General features: G+C 47.7%; 1 protein-coding gene across 2 annotated transcripts; it reads left to right on the top strand.

Moving 5' to 3' along the window:
- Window positions 1–3029: 3029 nt before the first annotated feature.
- On the top strand, window positions 3030–18726 carry IRF4 (interferon regulatory factor 4). 2 transcript variants are annotated; one of them, XM_005526450.3, is made up of 9 exons: window positions 3030–3117; window positions 4707–5001; window positions 5503–5689; window positions 6480–6568; window positions 7130–7271; window positions 9035–9142; window positions 10573–10926; window positions 14862–14974; window positions 16924–18726. In XM_005526450.3, the coding sequence occupies exons 2-9, from the start codon at window positions 4798–4800 to the stop codon at window positions 17065–17067; spliced, it is 1341 nt and encodes a 446-aa protein (XP_005526507.1). In that variant the 5' UTR covers window positions 3030–3117; window positions 4707–4797; the 3' UTR covers window positions 17068–18726. The 2 variants fall into 2 exon arrangements, with proteins under 2 accessions (XP_005526507.1, XP_087920667.1); XM_088064541.1 differs by having other exon boundaries at window positions 3030–3126.
- Window positions 18727–20442: the final 1716 nt, after the last annotated feature.

The raw sequence follows: 20442 nt of genomic DNA, 5'->3' as shown, positions 1-20442 counted from the left end.
TCTGAAAATGCTTTTCCAATGTCATTTGTCAAGGGCTTCAGCACAAGGTTTTCTGGCTTCCTGGAGAGCCCATGCCAGGTGCTTCACTTGAGAGGAGATCTGGGGAAGGAGCTCACTTGCTGCCACGCTCCTGCTCACTGGTGGGTCTGCTCTGCGCTGCAGCCAGAGTGCAGAGGGCCAGACTTTAACTGAGCACTGGGACCTGCCCCACGAGCACACTCCCAGCAGAGCCATGTGCAGATGGAACGCCAGGGCGGCCAGCACAGCCCTCCCACCCCAGCGCAGAGCAGTGCCAGGGAGTGGGCACCCCTCACTCCTCTCTGCATGTTCCTCCTCTGCACCGTGGAACTCCCCCTGTGCTGATGCCTGAGGGAATTTCATGCTCTCTGGTGCAGAGACAGCCCCTGAACAAGCCACAGTCCTCAAAAGGTCTCTGCTGCCAGACTTGTTGCCTCTGTCATACCTCTAACGGGTCCCCCTGGCCAAGGGACTGAGCTCACCCAGTGGTATTTTACGGAGACAGGAAAGCCTTTGTACCCAGAGAGGAAGGGAAACCTTCCTGAAGGAAAGGAGGCGTAAACTTCTGGGTGCAAGAGCATTCAATATGCGTGCGCCATGGCTCATCACTGCCCCTTTCTGTAGGGACCCACTTCAGAGAGCCCTTGACAGCGGCTTTGAGATGACGTCTGCCCCTCCTCGCTTTTGTACCTTGTGTGCTATTCCCAGGTGAGTCAGCTGGGACTTCAGAGGGGTTTGGTGAAAGCAGAAGCCATGTTCCTGTGCGCCGAGGGCTTGTGAGCGACTGGTGAGAAGAAACAGTCACTTTTCCTGGCATGCCTTTAGTCAGTGTGACCTTAAGAGTGTGAAAAACAGGGGGCCCGGCGGTGACTGCCGTGGTTAAACAGCAGCAAGAGCATTTTCACAAGAGTCATTAGCTCAGAAAACTTCCATGAAGACAGCAGGGCTTTTGGGTAAGGTTTAAAGAGTCAGGCACTCGCAATGGTGTGGAAAACACCAGAAACGGATGAACAGTGTGAGGTGCTGGAGTGTTCGTGTCTCTAGCAAGGCTGGTAAGGGAGGAATTGTCTCTTAGGATAGGCAAAAAAGATAATCCAGAGATGCAGAATTTAATGGGGACACCACAGCTGTGTTATTGATCAGAGCTTTCTACTCTGCAGAGCAAAATGGTGGTCCTACATATTTTTTGCCATCTTCAATGAGAATGGGTGATGTCCAGAAACACTGAGTAACAAAATCAGCAAAGCTGATGAGATTAAAATGTCTTCCTCATGAGAGGACTGATTTGCAAAGGGCGAGTGTGCATTTAGGGGTCTGACTTTAATCATCTCCTCTAACATTTAGGCAACTGGAGATAGTTTTGTAGTAGACTTGTTGCTACACAGAGCAACCAACCACCCAGCCAGGTAATTTCCTACATATGTAACTCTCTGGGGATTTTATGATTGACTTTATCTTCTCTTAATACGCAACTTACCTACCGCTCCATCTTTACATGGATTTCTTTCTACAAGGACAACTATTTTTTTTTTTAAATATTCCCCAGCATTTGAGAAAGAAGTTTTTATTTTTCTCCTGAAGGGTTTGACTTAGTGCAGATCCAATCTGCATGTTTCACCCTAGTCCTGAATTTGCTGATTTAAAAACCACAAAAGAGAAGACATGAGAAGTGTTCCTTTTACAGTGGTATATTTCAAGATGGTTTTATACTTAGTGAAATTACAGCTGGTGCCCTGAGTACCGCACATTCTTAACCCTACAAAATGAAATTGGATTTTTAGAAAGTCTTTCAGATGCCTTTTGGTAAAGCTGTGGTTACTTGTCTTGATTTATGGTAGCAGTCACCTCCAATCTCAAACGTGTATTACAGTGTTCCAAAGATGTCTTGGCTGATGACTGAAAGGATTTCATACTGGCCCTGCCAATGCTTTTTTTAGAGGACGGATGGTGTGTTATAAACCAAATACCTGAAAACGCCTGCACTTCTCACTTCTCCTTCCAAACGTGGCGATAATTGCATTTAAATTTCAGAAGATGGCGTTGAAGATTTGCAATTAATATCCTAAACCTCCGGCGCAGCGCGGTGACAGATTCTGTGACCTGAGACGTTGCAGCAGAGAGGATGTGGATGGATGTGCGCTGGGGACGTTAGAACACAACCCCAGAGTGTCGTGGCACGAAAACACGTGCTTGAAACCCGAAAGGCGGCAAGAGAGACTTTCATGAAAGCCCGGAGCTCGCTCCTTTACCCACCAGCTCCCACCACGTTAGGGCAGGCGGGCGAGTGGCTTCCAGTCCTGGTGCCTCCAGATGGGCTTTGCGGAGGCAGCACGCCCTGGGCTCAGCGGGGCAGGAGCCGCTCCCGGCCGGGCTGGCGGCTGTCCCCGCTCCCGCTGCTGCCGCCCCGTCGGAGTTCGCTGCCTCCAGGACCGGCGCCGCTGCTGCCCCCCACCTTGCCCCCCATCTCACACCTTTCGGGCTGCCAAACACGGCTGGACGGGGAGAGCCCGAGCCCTGGGGGGAAAGGAGGCGGGTGTGTGTCCACTCGGCGATCCCGGCTCTGTGACCCGAGCAAAGAGGGGCTGGGTCGCAGAGGGTGCCGGCAAGGGGACACCGATCCCGGTGGGTGGCTGGGCGGACACCCCCGCGTCTCCCCGAGCATCCCGGGGGCCCGGCCGGCGCCGTCTAGGACGATTCTGGTGGGCGTAGCGAGCTGGGTCTTTACAGTAAAAGCCGCCCGGCTCTCACTGGTAGGAGTTTCCCCGGGCTATTTATGTATGTGCGTCTGTTTGTACTGATTTAAAAAAACCCAACCCAGCGGGGACGCGGAGGGCGCCGGGCTGCACGCCCTCCCGCCCGCAGCGTGTTTACCAGCAATGGGTATGTGTCACTGCCTCAGATGTTTTCCAGCTCGCCAAGTCCCCGCTCTCCTCCGCCGGCTCCACCTCCGGGCCCGGGCCCGCCTCCCCCCCGCCCGGCACGACGCCCTCCATCATATAAAGAAACTTCCCGGTGCCGTCGGCCCAGTCGTTCTGCGCCCAGTCTCAGCAGCCGCCCGGCAGCCGGCGGCCCCTGCCCGCTCCCAGAGCCCACACAGAGGTAAGCGAGGTAAGCGGGGGCGGCCGAGCCCCCCGGGAGCCCCGGCCCCGCCGGGCACACAGCTCCCGGGCGGGCCGGGCTGGGAGGCGGGGTGGGCGGTGCGGGCGCCTCGGCTTTCCCCAGTCGGGGCTTCTCCTATGGCTGTCGGCACCTGAGCGAGCCCTTTGCCCTTTTTTTTTTTCCTTTTTTTTTTTTCTTTTTTTTTTTTTTTTTCCTTTTATTTTCTCCCCGACTCATTATATTTTCCCCTTAATTTAAAGCAAAAGAAATAATACCCGCCCGTTATCTGCTCCTGAGGGGAAGGCGCGCACCGGTCCCCAGCCCGGCCGGTTCCCGGTACCCTCGGGAGGGTGGCGGGAATGTGTGGAAGGGATCCGCTTGGTGCACAGTGAAAGGGGGGAAAGTGACTTTTTGGGGGTCTTCGCACGGACTCCTACAGGCTCCGCGCTGGGGAGCCGTGGTGCCAAACGCGCCCCATTCCCCCAGACGCACCATGTGCAAGGGAGATCCGGGGGACCGGGTTTGGTGTCCGGGGGGATGCTGCCCCTGCGGAGGGTTGTAAAGGGTGCGGGGCTGTGCTGCCCATCTGCCCACGGTAGTGTGCGCCTGTCCGGCGAGGGGCTCGGGAAGGCTCCCCGTGGGTAGAGGAGAAGATTCCCGGGTGAGGAATCGCCTAATTTTGTTAGATGTAATGGTGGGGGGTTGGAGCGGGAACCCACCAAACTAAGATTTCGGGCATACAAGCATTTTCCAGATGGGTGAGACAAACCTGACGCCAGGTCCCCATCCCTGGTGCCGGTGTCCTCGCGTTTGCACCTTGCCAGCGGGTGCCCATCCCTGTGGAGCCGCTCCTCTGCGCCTCTGCGCGCAGCTATAGGGCTCTGTGTGGTGGGCTGCAAGCTCCCACGTCCCTGGGGACATAAGTGCCCTTATGCCGGGCTCTGTGGGTTGCTGCCTTTCCACTTTTAGGTATGTGCAGCGTTATAGATTTGAATGTTGCTATGTGTGCGTGCTGGGAGCAGTTGGAGGGGTAGATATGTATAGGACATCATGTGTTCAAGTGTGTCGTGCTGAAGGGAGCTTGGGAAAGCTACTTTGGTGTCATAGGGAGATGCCATATAAACTGTAACTGCATGTGAAGCCCTCCGAATCGTGTGCGTGGTATGTCTCACATCGCATACGTGCACAATCACACTCAGGTACATTTTAATGCAATTTTTTCCTCTTTTGGTTGAAAAGTAAACCCCCAGCTGAACTCTCAGCAGGACAAGGGAGTTATGCCTTAAGTCACTTACAGTAAAAATTTCAACGTCTCTCGTCTGCTCATGCAGAACAGTATCGGGACGGGGGAAGTCTGTCAAAGTCTGCAGCGCAGGCGGTGCCTGGGGAGGGCTGCGGGGGGCTGTGCCCAGTTTCCTGAGGCTCCGTACCGTGTTTCCCGGGGCCCCCAGCCCCCTGCGTGCCGTGGCAGCTGTTTGGTGTGGTCTGTGTGGCATCAGAGACCGGCACCGCTGGTGCAGACTTAGCCCAGCGCTTGACCTGTGGTTTTGTCTCTCCCCACATCCTGCCCATCTCCCCCTCCTCTGCAGCCTCCCAGAGAGCTGGTGCTTGGACGTGTGTGAAGAGGTCAGCTTGGCGGGGCACCCCAAAACCCCCTGCCCAACCTCGGACGTGAGTGGCATGAACTTGGAGCCGGGCGAGTGCGGGATGAACTCAGTGAGCTGTGGCAATGGGAAACTCCGCCAGTGGCTGATCGACCAGATAGACAGCGGCAAGTACCCCGGGCTGGTGTGGGAGAACGACGAGAAGAGCATCTTCCGCATCCCCTGGAAGCACGCTGGCAAGCAGGACTACAACCGGGAGGAGGACGCCGCCCTCTTCAAGGTAAGGCTCAGCCTGGGCTTGGGATTGTGGAACACTGGCAGGGCAGCAGGGATGCCCCTTACCATCCCATGCTTGCCACCTGCCTCTGCAGGCTGGTTCTGTTGGTTGGCTGCTGCTGGACACTGCCTGGCTGGTGGTGCTGGCTGTGTCCTGGTGTCCCTGTGTTTGCGGGACAGCCCACCCTTTCACAATTCTCTGAGTGGAGCTAAATGCTTCTGGGACTGCAGCACATCTGTTTCCATGTTCATTCCCCTTTCTGATGCCCACTAAACTCTTTTTTTTGTACCTTACCATGATGCTGTTTTTTTAGTCTAAGCCTGTAGGAAGTAAATTCATGAACAATTCATGCACATGTAAGCACACACACATATGATGTTTCAGGCACTGGGCATTGTACCTTGTACTTGATTCCTTTTTTTTTCTTTTTCTTTTTCCTTTTCTTTTCTTTTTTTTTTTTTTTTTCAATTTTCCTGCTCTTTTGATTATCTGAAATGTTTCCAGGCTTGGGCTCTTTTTAAAGGAAAGTTCAGAGAGGGCATTGATAAACCAGATCCCCCTACCTGGAAGACAAGATTAAGGTGTGCTTTGAACAAGAGCAATGACTTTGAAGAACTGGTGGAGAGAAGCCAGCTGGACATCTCAGATCCCTATAAAGTGTACAGAATAGTGCCAGAAGGAGCCAAAAAAGGTAAAGCATCTCAAATTCCCTGTGTAACAGAATGTGAATATGTCTCATTGCAAGCATATGAGGACTGAAGTGTGCTTTTCTGGAATGGCCCTGCAGCCTTTTTAAGTCTTTTAAGGGACTGAAATGAGGGCTCAAGTGCAGCTTGTTCTGATGACTTGAGAGGCTGCGTCTGCGGGAGGACTGCTGGCGTTTGAGTTGGAGCCCTGAGAGGGAGCCCCTGCAGGAAGATGCAGACAGGTGCCTGCACATCACTGGAGGAATTGCTCTTTTAGCTGGAGCCTCCCTGCCATTTCTGTGTAGTGAGAGCCAAGCAGGCAGCTCAGGGGACAGGCAAAAAAAAAAAAAAAAATAAAATTGCATGTTGGATCTAGGCTCTGAATACAGGGAAGAGCAATTTTGGGGTAGACAGTGGGTAGCTGCCTTGGCGGGAAGGAGCTGGGAGTGAGGGATGCCCAGCCTGCAGCCTCCAGGGCAGGGGCAGGGCAATGCCTGCTCTCCAGTGAGGCCCTGGTGCCAGGCAGGGCCTGTGGGAGGCAAAGGCTTGGCATCCTTGTGCACTAGGCTGGGACACACTGTGCTGTGGGGCACTGCAGAGCCCAGGGGACAGACTGCCTCCTGGAGCTGGCTGCAAGGGGGGCTGGGGAATCCAGTCCCAAATGGGAGCTGGAAGGCATTTTGGTCCTCCCTCTGTTCAGTGGCAGGTTGTATGGATCTGTCTTTAATGTGCCAATTCCAGATTTCCTTAAGATGTGGTTGTCATAATTTATTTTCATCCCTCTGGCGAACACAGGTGCAAAACAGATCAGCATGGAGGAACAGCCATTAATGATGAACCATCCCTTTCCAATAACATCTCCTTACACTGCACTACCATCCCAGGTATGGCATTAGTTGAGTGTTTTGCTTGGTGCCTCTACACTGAACTGCACAGTTTCTGTGCTCTGTGCCATGTCTGTCCTTGCTGCTGGGGCTCTCAGGTTCTCCCTGTGAAGAAACTTCATTATGAAAACTGAGAAATTGAGAAGCAACTTTTCTAATGTCAGATGAGGCCACAGGGCAATTGATTTCCCTTGGTGTTGTTTATCCCGGAGTAATAGCTCTTTTCTGTTGGACGACAGTTCCTAGTGCACTGCCATTCTGTTGATGCCAGAATGCAAGCACCCAATGAAGCCTTGCTCTTTCAAGCAGACATTTACCAGCAGTGCTTTGACTGCCTTTTGTTATTCCACTCTGCTTATTATTTACACCAGTGGTGAGAAACTTACTTGAAAGCCTCATTGGTGGTGGTGGCCAAGTGCCATCCGCGTAGCCTGGGCACAGCCCAGACCTCCATGGGCTTTAGCAGGGAAAATCAAGCAGCTGAGATGAGAAAGCTGATGCAATGCACAGCATTGGTTCTGACAGCTGCCTACTGAAAGAATACCTCGTTAAATTGAATAGGTACCCAACTACATGGTGCCCCATGAACGGAACTGGAGGGAGTTTGCCCCGGAGCAGCCGCATCCTGACATTCCCTACCAGTGCGCCAGCGTCCCCTTCGCCGCTCGCGGTCATCACTGGCAAGGGCCCGGCTGTGAGAATGGTAAGACACCCCTGTTTAGGGCTGTTTGCTGAGGCTGGCCACCTGGAGGAACCTTAGGTTCCAGGCTTATTATTTGTGGGTTTGATTGGAATTAACAGATGTGGATGGAGTGGAGTGCTGGGCTCCCTGGAAATGGAGCCACCTTTGTCCTGGCTCTTGCATTCACTGCCACTCTATGTGTGGTGTGTGGGCTGTGCAGTTCTCTGCATTGATAGAAATCAGCCCCCAAAAGTCCTCAGCTGTCTCAAAAGCCCTGAGCAATACAGAAGGCAACCAACCCTCACAAAAACCCCAAATGGGAACATATGTTCTTTAGCTTTTCTCTCTGATTTTGGACTTTTTGAGGCATACACCAGTGAGGTTTTCCCTCCAGCCTTGTGGGTTAGACTGGCATTATTCTCCCTAGAGGAAAGCTGGAATTATTACTTCATTTTAGTGCTGTGGCAATGGGACAACTTGTCATGGATTGAGACTCTCTTGGGGCTGGTACAGCAGAAACTGAATAACGGGATGTTTCTTTCCCCAAAGATCTCACAGTAGCAGAGCCTGACACAATCATGGCTTTCCAAGCTCTGCATCTGTAGGAAAAAGCCCAAATTGTGAAAGTTGGCAGTGCTGAAGCCTGCAGGGAATAGAACACAAGAGAAAGGGAACTGCAAGCTGTAGACCCTTGCAGGGTAACTCACCTGAGGACGCAGGCATTTGCTTTGTGAGGAGAAGCACCTGGTTCAGAAGGGCAGAAAAGAATGGGAAGCAAGAAAGGACCCTTGGAGTAGGTGCTGTATTTTCAGAGAACAGCTCTCTCCTGGCTTTGATGCAGAGAAATCTTTGGATCTTCTAAAAAGGAAATACTCAGTGTACTGCAACTTTTGCTGGCAGTGTATTGGAATTATTAGGCAGAATGCTTTGCTTTTGGTTGAGTTATTTGCTAATAAAAAAATCAAGGCAGCAAGAGCAGAATGAGCTCTGCCATGAAGTATATCCTTTTCAGCACTTATACACATTTGGATACTTTGCTGAATTTGCAGGCAGTTGTTAGTGGTTGATACTGTGTTTCTCACCGGGCTCTAAAAGGCCTCAAGAGATTGTGGGTGTTTTTTTATCCCTGTCTCTCCAGCTCCTGATTGTGGTGGGTTCTGCCACTGGGAAAGGTAATGTGTGCTTGTCTGCAAGTCACTTGCATCATCCTCCAAAGACTTCTATTGGCATTAAGAAACAGAGGAAAAACATAAACTGTCCATGGTATAATTCACTTACTGAAAGACATCTTTTGGAACAGTTTAATGGTAGTTCTGCTAATAAAACCCTAATAATCTCCTGCTGCACATTTTTCTTTCCTACATTTAAACAGTGTTAATCCCAGCTTTATTGTTATACCCATCGTTAGTAAAGTTTTTTGGAAATATGAATTGTTTTATGCAGGCGACTTTTAAGAACACTGTAGTCTAGTTAAAAATGTAAATTATTTCTCTAATGGAATAACATCTTAAGTAAGGAAAAGGACTAGGGGGTATGAAGGAAGACTAAGGGACGATTTCATGCAGATCCAAATGAAAATACAGTCCAGGTAACGTCTGGAGTGATTGGTAGAGGTGGCCTGCCTGGGGGAACTGGGAAATAGGAACTCTTTAAGAAGAAGGGGAAAGAGAGAGAGAGTTTCTGTTGGGGCCCAGGAAAACGCACTTTTGCATTGCTGTGATCTCTGACTTAGCTTTTTTTTTAGGATTTAGGCTGCTGTCACTGACTTTTTTTTGTGAAAACAGGTTGTCAGGTGACAGGAACCTTTTATGCTTGTGCTCCTCCTGAGTCCCAGACTCCTGGCATCCCGATTGAGCCAAGCATAAGGTCTGGTGAAGCCCTCGCTCTCTCAGGTAAGGCCCGTAACGCCCAGGGTTCCTGGGGAGCTTGACAAGAGACTCCCACTTCTGACTTGCCCAGGTACCATCTCTCCTTTCAGATGAAAAGAAAAAAAGAAGAAAAAATAAAAAGAAACATTTTTAGTGAATGAATTTGGTGTATGGCTGTAAGTCTCTGTTTTCCAGGATACTTAAGCACTTCCAGCCCCAGGTCTAAGGGATGGAGGTGGTTAAAGCTGCTGGAAATGCTTCGTTGGCCTGTAGTATTAGTGCTGGGTTGCTTTGGTGAGACACCAAATCAGACCTTCCCCAAAATTTGGGGAGTTTGGCAGTTTAGGAGTGCCAGTAACTTAAGGCTCAGATTTTCATTTTGGAGGAGCCCACTCCCCCCCCCACCCCCAAAATGGTGTTACCTGGGTACCTTGTAGTGCTCCTGTTGGTGCCATCTGACTTTGCTCTGCTTTGTTATTCCTGGTGGAAAAGAAAAAAAAGAAAATATGTTCAGGACAGAAAAGGGAAGTTATTTCAGCCAGGTTTGCAGATGTCTGGATGCTGGGGAACTTTATAAGTAATTCTGTCAGAGGGTGTGGGAATGTGCTTTTCACAGAAATAATTGATAGACCCGTAAAGTGATACTTGGTGGGTTTCTTAAATGGGATTGTTCTCCTGAATCAGGGTCAGTGTATGTAGATGAGTGTGTCTTTGTGTGTGTTTGTGAACCTATATTGTATACATAGGTATATACTATATATATATATATGTATATATGTATCTATCTATATATGTATGTATGTATACATATATATGTATGTATGTATGTATGTATGTATGTGTATATATATATATATATATTTTCAGTGCTGTGTGAATTTGTAGGAGTCAGCCAAGTGGACCAAATGGCCATTTGAAAGCAATGCAGGCAATTTTTGGGTACAGCCCTGTTGGGGCTGGAGCCAGTAGTTGTTTCTCTCCAGGCAGCTGAGTGCAGGTTTGCAGGTCCCCTGTGCAGAAGCCTTTTCTATGCAAAGTCTGGGGGGAAACACAGCTACTTCCTTGTTAAATCTGAGGAAGTGTACTGAGCCAGTGGGTTTAATTGTGACGTGAACTTGGAAAATGTGACCAACATCAACTTTTTCTGTGAAGATTTTTCCTTTTAAATGGAAATGTGAAGTTTGTGGGATTTTAGTTCCTACCAAATTCCTATATATCAGTGGCCCTTTTAATAAGATGAGAGAGCATTAATGCTATTGTGCCCAAAAAAATTTAGTATTTATATTCTTTTTTTTTGACTCATATGAGTATATGGGTGGTGCTGACCATTGGGCTCAGAAATCTCATGCAAACTTGTCTCTTGGCCTTAGCACAGATCTGAAACATAAAATGTAACCATACTAATGTATCACAGTGATTGTTTTTTTTTTTTGTCTGTTTGTTTCTCCTTGTAGACTGCCGACTCCACATCTGCTTATATTACCGTGAAATACTGGTGAAGGAGGTGACAACTTCCAGTCCTGAAGGCTGTAGGATATCCCACGGCCAAAGCTATGAGGTCAGCAGCCTGGACCAAGTTATCTTCCCTTATCCAGAGGATAATGGCCAGAGGAAGAACATAGAAAAACTACTGAGCCACCTGGAACGAGGAGTAATTCTATGGATGGCACCTGATGGCCTCTATGCTAAGAGACTTTGCCAAAGCAGGATCTACTGGGATGGGCCTCTGGCGCTCTGCAGTGACCGACCCAACAAGCTGGAGAGAGACCAAACATGCAGGCTCTTTGATACCCAGCAGTTTTTAGCAGGTAATTCCCACTATGGCTTTGACACCCTTTTGGAAATGTCAGCTGGTCTCTGTCCACATCAGCTTTATGGGAGTGCTCTTTTCATTAAAATGAGAATTGCCCCTTGATACTTGTGGGCAAATGCAGCCGAGGGGTACTTGAATCCTGAGTAATCCTATAAATTCCTGCCCTCTCTGCACATTCAATGCCCCTGCACAGACCAGCAGGAGTCAACTGAGGCTCAGCTGGTGACACCCAATCCCTCACAGATCTACACAAAGCATAAGGAGGAACCTAGCAAAATAGCTTTTCCATAAATTGACACAGAAAACTGGGTCCTCATCTTGGATTTGCTAGTCTAAGTCCTGGATAGGTCTGTGGTCTGCACCTGCACTCCTCTCAGCTTTACCCAGAGCAAGCCTGAGGTCTTGCTCAGAGTATACAAATTTCAGTAGCAAGCCTTCTTTCCAGTCTATGCCATTGTCTAAAAGATATTTAGGAGTTCAAAAGGATTTCACAAACCCTGGAATTTCAGAACTGCCTAATACTCTGAGCAAGGAGGTGCATACCTCACCAGAGCTCTCTGGAAAGGTCTCACTTTGCACAAGGCAGTGCAGAGGGAGCAGGGGAATGCTTTAGGACAATGCCTTCCCCAGCCTTTGAAGGGAAGGGGCAAAGCTTTGACCCCACTTCCCAGCACACCTGAATGGTTAGAGAGAGCAGAGCTGTCCACCCAGAGGAGCTGGTGGGAGATGGTCATTGTCCCAGAGGACAGCTTGGGCAGCAGGAATAGACATTGGCCCTTTTTTGACATTTCTGGCATTACTTAGGGGTGAACTAAGTGGCTGTGGTTTGGTGTGTTTTCTTACTAGAACAGGGCATCACTGGCACTCCAGATGACATGTCCAGATGATACTCTCAGGGCAATAACATCTTGCAAAATTTAAGAACCCCAACAAGCTAACTCCAAATCATCAGTTTTAGCATACTTTAAATTCCAAGGCTGATATGCTGTCCTGGAGAAACAGCCAAGAAAAAATGCATTTAAAGAGAGAAATCTTCTATAGATGTGAGAATTGACAGTTAGAAAGGGGAATTTGAGGTCAGGTGTTGGGTTGGGCTTCAATCACATGCTAATTTAAAGATGTATAATTCTGCGCCTGGTGATGGTTTTGGAAATCCCTTTCCCTTTTCTCAGGTGGTTTTTTAGACATGCTCTGGGTTCTTCCAAATCTCTTTTTAGATACCTAACCCCAAAGATAAGCTCAAGCAATAGTTATTTTTCACTCCTCCTAAATTACTTATGCACCAGTGCCTGTGCAAACCCAAGTGTGTGGTTGCAGTCAGAGTCTGTGGTGTGTGCAAAGTGAGATTTTGCATATGATGATGCTCAGTGAAGTTTGTAAGTGACTTGCCATGGGCCTGTCGCATCTGTGTGTTAATTGAATGTGCTGAGGTCCCAGCCTGCAAGTAAGCTCAGGGATCCCCCTGCGCTGGGAAACTGGGGCTTCCCTGGGAAGAGAGGCAGAAAATCCCTGCCAGGAGAGAGAATCCTGAACAGCAGAGAGATAGACAGATACAGAACTGCTGTGAACCAACCACAGCTCTTGGGAAACCACTGAGGAGCTGAGCCCTACAGTGCAAACTGCACTGGGGCATCAGGGCCTGGGCTGAGAAGCCTCTGCTGCTGAGAAAGCTAAAATGGGGCAATAAATCAGCAACCAGGGGAATGGTCTCTGTGGAGAGAGATAAATGTATTGTAAATGTTGTGAATTGGGCTGGGTGGAGAGTAGAAGAACAGAGGAGGAGAGCTTGGAGTGTGAGGGTGGCAGCCAGAGAGCAGTTGGTGGGACAAGGAGTGGCAGCTGTAGCTGGAATATCAGGAGGTGGGAAAGGTTTGGCGAGACACATGGGGAGCCCTTTGGTGTTGGACAGTGCATTTGGGCCTGGAAAGGAAGATGGAGTGAGTGGAAGGTTTTGGAGGAGTGCAGGGCTGACCTGAAACCATGATTATCCTGGTGGAGGGAAAGAAAGGGCTTTCTTCTCCAGGTCTGTGCTATGGGCACTCCCACAGGTATTCAGGATTTGGAGAACTGCTGAGGCCAAGTAAAACAAGGGAAAGAGGAAGTTGAAAGAAGTTGCACTTTAGCAGCATGGCTGGATTTGCCTTGGATGGATTGTCCTTCTCTGTCATGTAGCAGCATAGAGAGAAGCAGAATCCCATGGAAAATATCTCTTCTTTCTTGCCTTGTCCCCAGAGAGCTCATGGCACTCTTCAGGGGTTTTTGGGGAGACTTTGGGGAAAGCTCCACTTTACTCCATGTTTTAAGTGAGCTGCCCATGGTTTTACTGTCCCTCTCAGTAAGAGTGGTAGTCCAAGCCAGGGCTGGGATGCTGTTGTGGTAGCCACTGAATCCACACCTTGGTCTGAAAAGCTTGCAGTTAGAGTAGGAATGGCAGGGGTGTATTTTGGGAAAAGATGCATTTGTCATATCAAGTTCTAAGGCTCTCCTTTCCCTGTCTAGCAGGGAGGGTGCTTCATTGTAATACATTGGCTTTAATATTAATTGCAGCTTTTTCCAGAAAGCATGAACAGGGTTATAAATTAAAATGGAATATTTACCTGTCAGCTGTGTAGAAACACAGCACTTAACACACACTTTAGCAAGGATATTGTGTTAGATGGAATTTTCTCTTTTCTGGATGGAAATGCAGTATCAAACCCACAACATTTGGTCCTCAACGCTGGAGATTTTGGTCTGAGTGGAAGTACCTTACACAGGCTTCCCCTGCTACTTTTCACAGGGGCACTGACTATTAGAATAATAATATAATTTGATCATTTCACTTTGCACAAGGTTATGGGTTAGTGAAGAGAGTGCAGGGGCACAGAAGACACAAAAAGCTCTTTTGCTGTCTCAGTACATGGCTGAAGTAGAGCCCTTCCCCTTTCCTTACCTCAGTGTCCCTCACTGGGCACAGTGATGGCAGTGGCTCTGTGACAGACTGGCTGTGGCTAAATTTTGGCTGTGGCAGTATTTTGTGTCTCTGGCACTACCAAGCCATTGGTTTCAGTGCTGCTCTTGTGTGTCTGCCTGAATAGTTCCCAGAGACCAGTAGTGTCTGCTCTAGGGCTTCTGCTGTCGGGGTCCCATAGAAGCACTAATTGGAAGATACCTTGGCTTGTGCACATGAAATTAACTGTGAGATAAAGCAAACAGAAAAGCTGAAGTGTTGTAACTATCTCCCCCTGATCCAAGGGAAATTCTCCAAACTCAGTGTCTTGTGCTTACCTTTTGTCTTTTTCCTGACCTCTCTCATCATCCCCTGCAGTTACTTTATCTTCCCCACTGTGCTCCAGGGTCGTCCACAAAGTCTGTCTTACTGGCCTGCACTGGTTTTGACTGGAACAGGGTTAATTTTCTTCCTAGCAGTCCATGTGGTGCTATGGTTTGGATTTGTGACCTAAACAGTGCTGATAACCCAGGGACAATTTAGCTGATGTTGAACAGTGCAAGGACAATGTCAAGGCTTTCTCCGTGTCTCACGCTGCCCTCACAGGCTGCAGTCTGGGGTGGACAAGAGTCTGGGAAGGGGCACAGCCAGGGCAGCCGAACCCAGCTGAGGGATATTTCATTCCATATGACCTTGTGTTCTGCAGTAAAACAGGGCATGGAGGAATTTGCCAGAGGTTGCTTTTTGCTTGGGCACTGGCTGTGCGTAGGTCAGCCGGTTACAAGTGATTGCTCTATCCATCACTTGTTTTTCTTTGTTTTTTCTTCTTTGTTTGTTTCTCTTTACCAATTAAACTGTCTTTATCTCAACCAACAATTTTGTTTTCCTTTTGCTGTTCTGTTTTTCTCTCCCATGCTGGTGGTGGGAGTGAGTGAGTAGCTGTGTGGTGCTTGCCTGTCTCCAATGATTGTTCCACAGCACGGTGCTTTCTCTCTTCCCAGACTTGCAAGTCTTTGCTCACCATGGACGTCCGCTGCCAAGATACCAGGTCACTCTGTGCTTTGGGGAGGAATTTCCAGATCCACAGAGGCAGAGGAAACTAATTACAGCCCACGTAAGTAGGATTTCTGCCTTACCTAAAACAAGCACACTCCTTGGAGGATATGAATCTGCCAGTCAGGTTTTTGTGCCTCATGTAGATTATGAGGGAGGTAGTAAATTGTTGAAAATGAAGCACTTTCCAGAACAGGGTTTAATCCCCAGATCTGCCAGGGACTGACTGGTAGCCTTCAGTAGGGCAGAGCACCTGATTTTCCTTCTCTACAGAGGGTGTTGCAAATCCCATCTAAAGTGGAAATGTACCTGGAACAGCTGGGCTGTGTTGTTGTCACCATCAGCCCAGCTGTGCAGCTCCTTGGGCTGCCTGGCCCGTGCAGGATGTGGTGCTTTTACACCCACTGCACCTGAAGGTGCTCCAGAATCCCAGCCTGCATCTCAAGGACCTCAGCCCTTAATTGGATGCAGGGGCTGCCTGTGCAGCTTCAGGGCTCAGTAGGTGTCAGGCTCGTGTGCTGAGTGACTTCAGTACACACACACTCAAAGCTGCTGTTTTGGGATGCTCTCTGAGAGAGGGTGATGGCAGAGACTGAGACCAGGTACTTTCTGAATTGGCTGTATTGGCCCATAAAACCACAAGAGAGGTAGTAATGCTCACATTAGCAGCAGGGCTTAGCTTACTGCATCTTTGAGAAGAAAACTGGCATCTCCTCTAAATTTTTCGAAAGCCCCTTGAGTAGCAGGATGGGTCCCAAGTCAGACTTCTGCCATAAGCTGTGGTCTCTCCTTAGGCTGTGTAGCTTTTGTGCTGCCACACTTCTGCCTAGGAGGTCTCTGGGGTGGAAGTTGAGAAGCTCACGAATCCATCCTGAGCTGTGCAATGACTAGTTAGAGATAGCTGCCCATTCCTGACTCTTCTTCAGCTCTTTTCTGTTCCTGTTTTGGCTTTCTGCCATTCCATCCCTCCTTCCTAGATCCTCTCTCTAGCCCCCTTATCCATCTCCTGTCCTGGCATCTTCTTTGTGAGCCTGTACCTACTGCTCTTTCTAGAGCTTTGCTTCCCCTTTACCAATTGCTCATTCTGCTCATCCTCTTGATCTGTCCTGACTTGTGGGCTGTTGGGACTCTACCATCCCACCAAACAGTCATGCACCAGAGGCTGCCTGAGGCACCTGCCCCACTGCCTTCCCATCTCCACCATGGCATTTAATTCCTCCGAAACAGTTACTGTGTCTTTTAATATGGAGGGATTGGCTGACCAGCAGGAGAGGGTTGTGGAGAAGTATCATCCAGCCTGTCCTCCACTGAGAGCAAGGAGAGCTTCAGGTTCTCAGTTCTCAGTGTGCAGCTCAAATATTTAGTCAGAGCCCAAAGCCCTGAGAGGGAGTGGTGGTTTCTGAAGAGGCAGAAGTGAAGGCAGAGTTAACTCATATAAATCCCACTTGGTGGTTGAACAAATTCCTCATCAGAGCTTGAATGAACAGAAACAAGCATAACCTTGATGTTAAGCTGAAATCTAACTTCAGACACAGTCATTTGGTGTCATACCTCAGCCTACCTGAAGTCTCCAGCATTTCAAGTCAAGTCCTCAAAGTACTTTGCAATGCAGACAGGACTTTGGGCGTGTTCAGTATGTATGTAAACAGACCTTGAGTGGCCTTGGGCATGTGTGTCCTGCAGGCATTCCTCACATCCTGGGCCTGGCTAAGGGGCTGCAATTTTTCATACATCATTTGTGTCACTGCTATAATCCCTTCTAAATGAAGGTGGTGAAGGTAAGGAGTGCGTGCAGGTAGTGAGGAACTCGGCAGCAGAGCTAGGTAGGCTAGGCTAGGCAAGACCTAGCTTAAAACAGAGATCAGTGAGACTGTTGGAATTGTGTTCCAGTTCTGGTAAGCAGAACAGTTTTGTCTTATCTTGTGATTAACTTAAAGTCACCCTGAATAACTAAGAAGAGGAGTGTGAAGTTTTGTCACATGTCTGATTAACATTTTGTCTGTTCTTAAGGTTGAACCAATGTTTGCCAGGCAGCTGTATTACTTTGCTCAACAAAACAGTGGCCATCTGCTGAGGGGCTATGATTTACCAGAACTTGTGACTAGTCCAGAGGATTATCACAGATCTGTTCGCCATTCCTCAATTCAAGAGTAAGAACCTCAGAAAGAGTGGTTTTAAAGGCGCTGTAAAGATTGTGCAGAGTGGAAGAGCAGATCTGGGTCACTATTTGGAGATCCGCAATCCCAGCTGGATGTGTTCAGGGGTTCAATGATAGGAAAGTGAACAACTAGGACAACTGTATTGTACAATAAAAATGACTGGTCTTCAACATTTGGATGCTACGTCTCCCATAGGGTTCCACTGTCACTGAGAATTAACTCGAAACTGACAAAATGATTGCTGTGTTTACGTTTGCTTAATGTTCCCCATGGCTTTTGAGGACTGATCCTTACCGAAGACTTAAATCCAGAGTTTACACTGTTACCTTTGCAGGGCTATTTATTTTGGATTACTGATCTCAGGGAAAGTACATAAATTTGCGGTGTTCCCAATTTGAAACTGTAGCTACTGTAGTTGGGTAGCAAATGTAGATGGTTTATTGGAAATAGCTAATACATGTAAGTGGTTATAAATTTAGATTCATAAGTGTGATGCCTATATTCTTGTATAGAATATTTCAGTGTATTTTTTGAAAACATTCTTCAGAGACATATTTTTTTAATGCCTGACTGACACTTGTCCTGACAATTTTGTTGCTGCCATTGTTGTTATTGGATTAGCCTCCACGATAGCAGTTTCTAAAGTGATACATTTATGGTACTGTGTTAAGGAAAGTGACCGTTCAACTCATATTACCTGTGAATTTAGTGGATTAATCACTAAAATTCTAGAGTCCCAAAGAGCAGGTTTATAAATAAATTGCATTTTTCTTACACTTGTAAGCTACTATGCATGCATTATACACACACACACACACACACATATATGTATGTATATATGTATGCATTAGAATGAAGTTGGCAAATAGCACAGAAATGGTCCAGCTACCCCTTTTTGATGTCACATGCATAAGCCAGGTTAAAATAACCACCACCTCTGACTTAAGCAGAGCCAGCTCTGCTGTTTGTGTGCACTTGCAGCTTTCTTCCAGTGGTACTAAAATGAATGTGAAGGAAGAGCTCGAGGAGAGCAGCATTTGGCTTCCTGTACTAAGACAGTCAAGGAAACACTTGTTTGAATGTTTGCAGAATTTGATGCAGTTTGCAGCTTTTGGTGATAGGGTGCCATTATAAGACAAAGAGAACAGTTCTGTTGGGTGTGTGCGTCAATGACGTTTCCTTGCTGGCAGGCAGACCATGTGATCTTAGCAGCTTTCACTCCAGAACATGATCCCCTGTGCTTAGCAGACATAGCTCACTTGACTTCCTAAATGAGGAAGAAGAAAAAACGGTACTTGGTCTGGCAGCAGACTTGTCTTAGGGACTTTGAATTTATACATCTTAAAGATGCATACTCTTTTGGGATATATTATCCCCCTCCTTCTCCACAGTGCCAAGCAGAACGAACAGATCATTTCTACTTTGTTACTTGAAGGGTTTTTTTCCCTGGCTTAAAGAATTTTGTAGGGGAAACCTCGTTCTTAGACATTAAAAGCAATGCTCTAGGTGACCATCTGAGCTTCGCATGTGCTTTTGTCCTGCGCATACATTTTACTGAAAGGGACTTCTGTGTTCAAACTTAACTGGTACAATACAAATATTTGATGTGTTTTTCACTTTTTTTCTAGTGGTCGTTGCTTCATATGCTCATTGCTTCAGCTCACGTCTTGGAATAAAGTTCTATTTCCCTAACAACTCGGTGTGTATGTGTTGTTTTCAGTAGTGGGACAAATCTAACGTGTGTGGTTCTCCACTGTGAACCTGGGCAGCGCTGCTGGCTGTCTATGGGGAACTCTGTTCTGAGCCAAAAGTACAGAGAAAGGTCAAAAGGTAAGGATTTTTGTTTATGGAAATGCCTGCAGTATTAGCCACAGGTAGCAGAAAAAGGGAAAATAGGGAGGTTCTCCTTCGGCTGTTGGTTTCCAGGTCCATGGACAGTGCAGCAGAGCCCTGTAGCTCGGGATCTGGTGCCGCCATGCTCTGTCCCTGCCCCTCCAGGGCTTCTGGGGCTGGGGACCAGGCTGGTACTCTCCTGCCCAGCACAGCATATGGGGATCCTCTGGCTGCCACTTAGCTTCTAGTTGTTATAGTTTCCAGTGCACTTTAAAGTGAGTAAAGCTAGGAAAAGGTGAAAAGGAGGATGGTAAAGCAGTGAAGAACTAAAGTAGTGAAGTTGCAAATTGGAGGGAAGTTACCAGGTAGCCCCTCTTTGTTTGAAATCAGGGTCCTAAGAGGGGTTTTTGGGCACAGGAGCTTACAGAGCAAGCAAGGTGTGAAATACATTTGTGAGACCTGTGAAACATCTGAAAATGGTGGGGAGAGTTATTTTCTTTTTTTTTGTGCAGACTCCTATTGACTATCGAGGTGCATTATAATTTTTGGCTTTGGAATGAGCTTTTAATTATTTTCCTTAAAGTAGCATAATTTAAAGCCAGCAGCTGTGGGGAGGGAGGGAGAACAGTACCATCTAATTTCTGACCAAACTCAACTTGCTTGGAGGAATGGTGCAGGGGGATGAGTGGAAGGAAAATCAAGCTGTTATTTGTACCATAAATTGTTTTGCATATGAGAACTTAAAGCTGCATTGGCTTTTGTGACCATTTCTTACTGTTCAAAATAACTATGAATAGCTAAAGTGGGGAAGAAACAAAAAGCAAACAAGAAAAAAAACCAAAAAACCCTGGAAACATTTGCTCCTTTTAGTATCTTTTTTACAGTCACAATGTGAAAGCATTTGAGGTACTTCCTACCTCTGTTAAATTCTGTTTATAGTTTCTGAGGTCTACTTCCTTCCTGTTATGTTTTCGGTGGCGTTGTAAATGACATGTTTTACTCCTGTCAACACCAAAGGCATAGCTGTTTGGGTTTTTTTTCAGACGTTTTTTGTGTCAGTGTTGGTTTTTCTGATTTTAATACAGCCACAGTTGCAACTGTTTCTTGAAAGGGTTTTGTGACAGAGAAGGACCTATATACCAAATTTGGTTCTGCTGAGCAGTTTTGCCTACAGATGTAAACTGTATTAGCCTTAGAGGGGTTGTAGGTTAACCAGAAACAAGGAGATACATTTTAAGCTGAAGTACAATGTAACTGAGTTTGTGGAAAAAACGCAGGATTCACGTGAAAACCCCTGTGGCCTTTAGCTGGGCATACGCAGGGTGTTTACATCAGCGTTTGTCAGCAGCGTGGAGGTGGGGAAACACCACCCTCAGCACAGGGCTTTCAGGAAAAAGTAAAGCATTTTCTCTTGCATGCTCTCAGATCACTGTCAGTGTACCCTTGTAAAGATGCAAGGGGGAGGAAGGGGGAGGGAAGAGAGGAAGAGAAAGAGTACTCACCGAAAAGGCCAAGCAGATTGAAACAATCGTATCTC

This window comes from Pseudopodoces humilis, chromosome 1, assembly GCF_049639895.1.
Source record: "Pseudopodoces humilis isolate 2021_Gansu_Grassland_sample_001 chromosome 1, ASM4963989v1, whole genome shotgun sequence".
Taxonomy (NCBI): domain Eukaryota; kingdom Metazoa; phylum Chordata; class Aves; order Passeriformes; family Paridae; genus Pseudopodoces; species Pseudopodoces humilis.
The sequence above is the reverse complement of the archived record's forward strand: the minus strand, read 5'-3'. Positions and strand labels throughout refer to the sequence as shown.